Source organism: Pygocentrus nattereri, chromosome 24, assembly GCF_015220715.1.
Source record: "Pygocentrus nattereri isolate fPygNat1 chromosome 24, fPygNat1.pri, whole genome shotgun sequence".
Classification (NCBI taxonomy): Eukaryota; Metazoa; Chordata; class Actinopteri; order Characiformes; family Serrasalmidae; genus Pygocentrus; species Pygocentrus nattereri.
Window position 1 is genome coordinate 3,145,038 of NC_051234.1, and position 7,952 is coordinate 3,152,989.

At 42.0% G+C, this 7,952-nt stretch overlaps 1 protein-coding gene across 1 annotated transcript; it reads right to left on the reverse strand.

Annotated features, from left to right (window-relative positions):
* Nucleotides 1–2,501: 2,501 nt before the first annotated feature.
* LOC108413589 (protachykinin) lies at nucleotides 2,502–7,952 on the reverse strand. The gene is made up of 5 exons (XM_017686182.2): nucleotides 7,695–7,952; nucleotides 3,628–3,730; nucleotides 3,448–3,471; nucleotides 2,797–2,847; nucleotides 2,502–2,641 (listed from the first exon to the last, which is right to left on the reverse strand). The coding sequence occupies exons 1-5, from the start codon at nucleotides 7,806–7,808 to the stop codon at nucleotides 2,631–2,633; spliced, it is 303 nt and encodes a 100-aa protein (XP_017541671.1). The 5' UTR covers nucleotides 7,809–7,952; the 3' UTR covers nucleotides 2,502–2,630.

Below are 7,952 nucleotides of genomic sequence, written 5' to 3' on the forward strand. Positions count from 1 at the left end.
TTTGTGCCGGTTTTTTTGTGCATATTCGTCGTTTCCATTTACTTCGTAAACAGTAAACAGATGGTGCGTTTTAGTAAATACATGCTGTCCATTTCATATCTTCAGGAGGATGTTGTGCTGTGAATCCAACCGTGTGGGTTGTTGTAGTGCTTTAGTGTTGCCTGGGATTTCTCATATGTGCTATATTAAGATTGACCCATATGAACAAAATCAACGTTATCCATGAATCTCATGGATTCACACAACGGTATTCCTGCATGTGGGAATCTATTAAAGGCTGTGTTTTTTTTTTTATAAAGGAGAATAAACTGATAATACATGCACGTAAACGCTGAACTATTTAAAGACATGCTATATACTTCTGGAGAACGATTGATGATGTTCAAACTCCGCAGCATAACAAATACACCCCCTCCCTTCAGTGCTCCTTCAGAAGCTCCGTCCCATCAATTCATGGTCGTGAAGTGCCAAGGCGAACGTCACTGGGATGAAAGTTTTCTTTTTTACTTTATTTTCATGGCCGTAAAACCCTTCACAACCATTGTATGGACAAATATCATGATATAAGAGTGACCACTGACACAGGAGGTAATATAGCTAGCATTAGCAACCAAGCTAACCAGCTGCTATCACAGACTTTAGCAAACAGGACAAAACAGTCCTGACCTGTCGGTTCTCTAATACAGCAAAAATGTTAATGCTGTCCTCCTGTCAAGCAGAAACAGAGCAGCCTCCTCATCCCTTTTCATACCTTTCAACTCTTGATGAAGCTCTGGCTCCACCTGAAAAGATGCAGCAGTTCCAGTCAAACGCAGAATTTTAAGGAAAATTTGAGTTTAAAGAAATTTAAGGTGGAACAGGAAAATGCTAACAGGAAGCCAATTTCAGCCTCAACGGCGGAACTGAGGAAGCTTTCACCGGAATCGTTTCCCACTGTCTGGCGCTGCCCATGGGCCGTGTGTTTCATACATGGTTTCTAAAGGCAACAACAGGCATCGCCTGATGCTGGGTATTTCCCTGATGATGCTATTGAAGCTATTTTCAGTTCCTGCCTGTTTTCAGCCTTTAGTCTTGTCTTCAATAAGTGAATTGCTGCTGTTCAAGGTTCAAGGCAGGTGATTGATTTGGCCAGACAAGAACATTCTGCTTTATTTTTCTTTCTCTATTACTTAAAGGTGCAGAGTGAAAGATTTAGGAGGATCTATTAGCAGAAATGGAAAGTAACATTCAAAACCATATTTTCAGTAGTGTCTGATCACCTGTAACTACAAAGTGTGTTTTCATCAGCTTCATCTAGAAGGAGCCCTTCATATCTACATAGAAAGCGGGTCCTTTTCTAACAGAGGCCACCGTGTTTCTACAGTAGCCCAGGGAAACCGAAAGCTGGCTCTAGAAGTTGCCCTTCATGTTTTTTTTTTTCTATTGAAGCTGCAGCTTGAATTGGTGGCACTATAGTTCTAGTTGGAAGACAGAAAAAAAGAATCAGTGGTCCAGTGCTGGCTAACCATCTTGTGTTGTGAGAAGTTTGAGAACCCAAATTTTGACAAAAGGAGAATCGTACAATTATTAATAAAAGCAAAGGAGGGTGAATCCTCATCACTGAAGAAGCAGAAGAAATGGGGATAGTTAATGGCATGATGGCCACTGGAGGTTGTATAAGGGGTGACCGTCTGCAACCTCACCTCTAAATCCTACACACTCCACCTTTAACGGGGCTTTCCAGAAATGTTTGGCCCCTTGCAAGGACGGTCTCTTAGGCCTCATTCCTCAATTTGAAACTGCAATAAAGTTTGTCTCATGAGCCAGACGTCTGACTGTTGTCAGAGAATCTGATGGGTTTCGTTGCTCAACGTAGCCAAGAATCACCTACTTTAACGTAACCGATCACAGGCCCTGTTAGTGGCCCTGTTCTGCTATTTACCTGCATCGGGTTCTTTAAAACAGAGGAAGATGTATTGTGATTCCTGTGTGATTTATCCTGTATAGATGAAACACCTTCAAATTAAAGCTACCGTCCTGCACCAATTAATTTGATGGGGGGGAGGTGAGTGAACAATTGCTTATTGACTGCACTGGAGGTTAGGGAACCGGCCCTGTGACCGGAAAGTCGCCGGTTCGATCCCCAGAGCCGACAGCACATGACTGAGGTGTTCTTGAGCAAGACACCTAACCCCCAACTGCTCCCTGGGTACTGCAGATAGGGCTGCCCACCGCTCCGGGCAAGTGACGCTGCCCCCTAGTGTGTATGTGGTGTTCCACTTCACAGATGGGTTAAATACGGAGGTAAAATTTCCCCGTTGTGGGACTAATAAGGGCCTGTTAATTAATGCAGCAGTTCCAGCTGATTTACAACAAAAATGAAATTAATCTCATTGCTCAGCTTCTCTTACATCTAATTAACTGAAGTTCTTCTCGTCTCCCTCCATAACAAGTGCTCTAAAAAATAATGTGCCTATTCATTTGTAAGTAAAAGGCTAAAACTCAGAAGATGACACTGAAAGGTTTCATTTCTCACTTTTATTGGCCGCTTTTTTAACAGTTTCATAAGCAGAAATACTGCGGCTCTTGAAACGCGTCGCCTTGAAACTGAACGGGTGAGTACGATGAGTGGTATTCAGCTCCCGGTTCCATCAGAAAGAGCCTAAAATGGAGTGAATATTTAGCAAGAGTTTGTTTAAAAGGGGTTATGACCGGTTTACAACAGGATCTCAACGATGAGGGATTCTCTTAAACACACGGAATCGCTCAACAAGAGAAAAGAGTGGAGAATGATGGAGAAAAGGGAACTTCACTCACCCCCGACGCTGCGCTTTCCCATGAGACCAACGAAAGACTGAAACTTCTGCCCTGAAAAAAGAGAATAAAAGTTAAAACATCTAATACGATTCATTTACATTGCATTCCATGTACACTAAACATCCAAAAGTATCCGGACAGCTCTTCTATTTGGGCGAATTTGTCTACTTTCTGGGCACACACAGCTCCATAGAAGAGGAGAATAAAGCCCCCACCCCTGTGGAGCTGTGCTCTCTGGAGTGATGGAGCTCCATCCAGTGCCCTTGTGATGAGCCGGAGTGATCCAGAACTGATCATCCAACATCAGAACCTGACCTCACTAAAGCACTTGTGGCTGAATGCCATCAAATCCTCGCAGCAATGTTCCATCATCTAGCGTAAAGAGTAGAGGCTGTTACCGCAGCAAAGGAGGACCAACTCCCCATTAATACCCTTCATCTCAGAAGAGACGCTGAATGAGCAGGTGTCTACAAACTTTTGGACTTGTGTGTGGTACCTTAAGCAGTTCCCTATAAATACGGACAGGTGGCTGATATTAATCCGCATCGTCCTGCTCCAGTCGCTTCTCTCAGGGTAAAAGATGTGCTTTAATGCTCCGTAACTACAAAGCAGTCAAGCAGAACCTGTAGAGCGTAATGAAGCTACACTTACTTTTCCGTGTTATCTGTGATTTTGCTAGGAGAAAGAAGAGAGAGAAAGAGAGACAGACTTCCGATTAACATCACATTTTGTAAATTGTATTTATTTAAAAAAAAGAGGAGAAAACAATGAACTACAGATTCATTTATGATGTGTTCTGTAGACCTTGTAGAATGCAAGTAATCCCCTTACCTGAGGATCTTCTCCCCATTAGACCAAAAAGCTGTTGTTGGTCAGGTCTCCGCACCATTCTCTTCACCATCCTCTGTAATGGATGAGGTTCAAACCACTTTATCTTAAAGGACAGAGGGAAAGAACAGTGCTTATAGGCTCAAAACATTGTTTTTCTTACAGCCATTTGCTTGAATACATTTACAGAGAAGCAGTGGTGGACAGTAACTGAGTAACTGAGTAAATGTAATTAGTTTCTGTACTTTAGTATTTTTGGTGTATCTGTACTGAAGTTTCTCCATTCTGGACTTTTTCCTTTCACTCCACTACATTTCAGAGTCTAATATCCGACTTTTTCCTCCTACATTTTGAGAAATCTGTCGTTCCTTTTGGTTTCTGTGTGTATAAAAACGTAACATGTCAAAACGAAAGAAGCGCAAAGCCAGAGCACCAATCAGGGCCCAGCGGTCACTTTGTTTAGAGCTGGTTTTGACCTGTTGGTCATACCGACCCAGTGCAGCACGCGGTTCAACGTCAGCGCAGCAGCGTAAAACTTTGGGAGAGTCTGTTCAACATAAATGATGAACTAACCTAACTTTGTGTAAATAGAGCTCAATATAGAAATATGTCCACATATGCAGTCGAGACTGACGCGGCTTTTTTCTGAATTTCTACAAACACCATTTCATTTTATAGTAAATGAGTTTGGGCTGGTTTATGTTTATGAACAGACGCCTACAGATCAACATAGTAAAGGAGCTCATCTGTGATCCTGAGTTTAAAGCCAGTTTTTATTCAACTTAAACTTGGAACTAAGTTGTAAATAAATCTGAAACTGAAACTTTGCTTGTGTGTAAAAAGTGATTTCAGAGCCACTCGGTTCTCCCTGATGGAAACTGTTTACCTTCAGTGTTTTGTGCTTCTGATCATTTTAATAGACGTCAGCGTCACTAATTAATGACGTTCTATTAAAAGACTGGTTTACCAAGAGAGACGCTGGAGGACTTTCACCTGAAATGAGTTCATGAAGCCAGTCTGGTTATAAAAATGATAGCAGGACATCAGAGCCAGAATTCCTCTTTTAGTACTTTTACTTTATACTTAAGTACATTTGAAGGTAAGTACTTTAGTACTTTTACTCAAGTGGAGGTCTAAAGGGAGGAACTTCTACTTTTACTCGAGTGATATTTTACCTGTAATCTAGCGCGTTTGTACTCATTCTGGTCTGAGATTTTTCAGTCTTTATCTGATATACTGGGACGAACTCTTGAACCAAATGTCTTCATCGCCTTGTTTAGTGTGTTCCCCGAGCCACCCACTCTGAGATCTGTGGAGGTAGATTGTGTGTCTTTGTCCGCTCTCCTTGCTAGGAAACTTATACTTTAGAGGTGGAAATCTCCCGTTCCCGTTTCTCCCTCTGTGTGGATCTCAGAACTGTGTAATGTGATGGAAATGGAGAAGATTCGAAGCGTTAAGTCGGTTCCATCCAAAGTTTTTAGAACACTTGGAACCCTTTTTTTAATTACTTAGACAAGCTGTCTTCATTGGACCTCCCTTACAATAATATCTCTGGGTTTAAAGTAATTACTACAAATTTTTTATACATATTTATGCATCACTGTTTCTTATAAGGGCGGCACGGTGGTGCGGTGGGTAGCGCTGTCGCCTCACAGCGAGGATACTGGGTTCGATTCCCCGGCCGGGTGACCGGGGTCCTCTCTGTGTGGAGTTTGCATGTTCTCCCCGTGTCTGTGTGGGTTTCCCTCGGGTTCTCCGGTTTCCTCCCACAGTCTGGTCAGGTCAATTGGACATGCTAAATTGCCCCTTGGTGTGAGTGACTGTGTCTGTCTGTCTGTCTGCCCTGCAATGGACTGGCAACCTGTCCAGGGTGTATCCTGCCTTCTGCCTGATGACCGTGAACCTTGAGGGAGAAGCAACTTGGAAAGTGTGTGTGTGTGTGTGTGTGTGTGTGTGTGTTTCTTATAAGTGTAATATCCTTTTTCAAGTTGCTTTGAATGACTGACGCTGGTATTTGATTTTTTTTGTTTCTTAGTTTTTTTTTTTCTTTGTGTATTCATTTATTTATTTAGTATTTTTTTCTTTTTCCTTTTTTAACAGCGGTCCTGTTTCGTCCCTTCGTCTATTCGTTGTCGTTGTGTGTGATTTGTCTTGTTATAAACCCAATGAATTTTTTTTTTTTTTAAAAAGTGCCTTTGTTACTGTGCACCTACTTTACATTAAAGAGAAAAATAAAGGTTATAGCCTTTAAAAACCTGATTCCCGTCATTATAATGCGAAATACACGGTCACAGGACCTTTAAAACTGCTGTTACACTGCCGCTCAGTTCTCTGTGAGAGTTAGCCGTTAGCTACGCTACTCCTGACAGAGACATCTGGAAGCTTTAAGGCTCAAACCCCCCAAAACGTGTCACTTTTTCACATTATCTTTAAAGGAGAAGCTTAAAAGTCACCGAGTTTGGCTCTAGTCATCAGAAAAGTGATATATTTCTCTTAACACGCTAAAAATGTGATATTATTTCACTCAAAACTGATGTGTGAACTGTGCTACTCTGATGCTAACAGAGATAGCCTCTCTTTTGCCAGTTTTATGCTAAAGTCTTCAGGCTCAAAACATCAAAATGTGTCACGTCCAGTGAATTACTGTAGCAATAAAGAGAAAAATCCAGTTTGTGGCCTTTAGAAAGCCTCGGCGTCTCCCGGTCAGGTCATGCGTTTTCTCTGAGGAGTGAAATGTTGTCGTACTGCACAAATGACAGCGTTAGCGCTGAAATGCTCAGAATGGGAATGCGAAGCCTTCAGGATCAAAACAACAAGAAAAATGCCACCTTCCAATGATTTACTTCAGCTTAAATGAGAAAAATAAAGGTTACAGCTCTCAGAAAGACGCTTTCTTCCAGTCAGGGCGTGCTGCATTTCAACTTGGTGTAATTTAAGTGTAATACTGTTGCACAAAGACTAGCATTTATGTGTGAAATATAATTGAAGTGAAGCTGAAAAACCCCCAAAAATAGGCTCACGTTCCAATTGTTTACTTTGTTATAAAGGGGAACTTCACTGATTTTTCAAAAAATTCTACATAATTAAATGGTCAGGATGTAAACACAGCCATTCCGAGCAGTTTGGGCTGAATTGCTCAGTTTTAGAGAAACATGCAGAGTCAGGACTGTTCACAATGGTGGTGATAGGAACCAGACGTCCACCTCTAAAAGCTCATTGAGATATTACATGAAATGGTTCTGAATTCACTGCCTGATGCCTGAGACATTGTTTATGATGATAAAGAGCTTAAAATGTACTTTAATCCAATATTTTACTGCTGTCATGGTGGAGGCGTACATGCAGGGTGTGGCGTGGCAAAATAATCTCCTAATGAAAACAGATTTTTTTTTCAGATTTATGACTATTTTACCATCAGCTTTGCATATGAAATGAGTACGGTCACTGGTGGTTTTGGATAGTAAATCCAACGGCTACATTTGTGCTACAGACACCGTGAGTGACCCCTGGTTCCTATCACCACCACTGTAAAGGAATCCGAGTCAATCATTTTCTCTACGATAAATGAGTTCACCTCAAACCACTCTGAACGATTCTGTTTACACCTCAAACACTGAATTATTCAGGCATGTTGAAAAATTGCTTGACTTCCCCTTCAAAAAAGAGAAAACTTTTTTCCAGTCTGCTCAGAATGTGATATTTTATCAGCCCATTAAATTTTACCCTGCTGTAAAAATGACAGCATTAACGCGAAAAACATATGCCACTCCTTTCCTGAGCGATTCCTATTCGCCACATGCTTCATTTCTAAGTTTTTAAGTTTCTAATTTTTCCATTCAACCTTAAATGCTGAGCCAATTCCATTCTGGCACGTGTACCGGCGCTAGAATTAACTGCACCATTTAAGGTGGACCGGAACAATCGACTAAGAAGCTAAGTTCATCTCAAAACACCAAAGTTTGGGTCACTTTCCACTTAACAGAGGAAAAAATAAAAGTCATAGCCATCAGAAAAGCACTGTATTCCTACCAGTCGTGGAAAATGAGACACATTTTCCTCCTCTCACTGACCTCGGTCTCGAATCTGCCGTCCGTCCAGCTCTCCTCCTCAGGGTCGCTGTGTCCGTGGCTGAAGGACAGGGTGAGGCTGGTGAGCAGCATTAGTGTCAGCAGGAGAGTTTTCATGGCTCCTGGCAGAGATGAACAAGGAGGCTTTTCTTACGCCACAGACACTCCAGAGTGGGGTAAAAGCTCGGAGAACACAGAGCAGACTGGCAGCTCAGAGCTGTCCACATTTCCACAGGCTGGTCCGGTGCAGAGACACGGACA

Excerpts from the sequence above, each read along its gene's own strand:
- LOC108413589 (XM_017686182.2), bottom strand. The coding sequence starts at position 7,808 with ATGAAAACTCTCCTGCTGACACTAATGCTGCTCACCAGCCTCACCCTG. Across the intron at positions 3,731-7,694 it reads ACGGCAGATTCGAGACCGAG|ATAAAGTGGTTTGAACCTCA; the intron begins GTCAGTGAGAGG and ends CTGTCCTTTAAG. Across the intron at positions 3,472-3,627 it reads AATGGGGAGAAGATCCTCAG|CAAAATCACAGATAACACGG; the intron begins GTAAGGGGATTA and ends TCTTTCTCCTAG.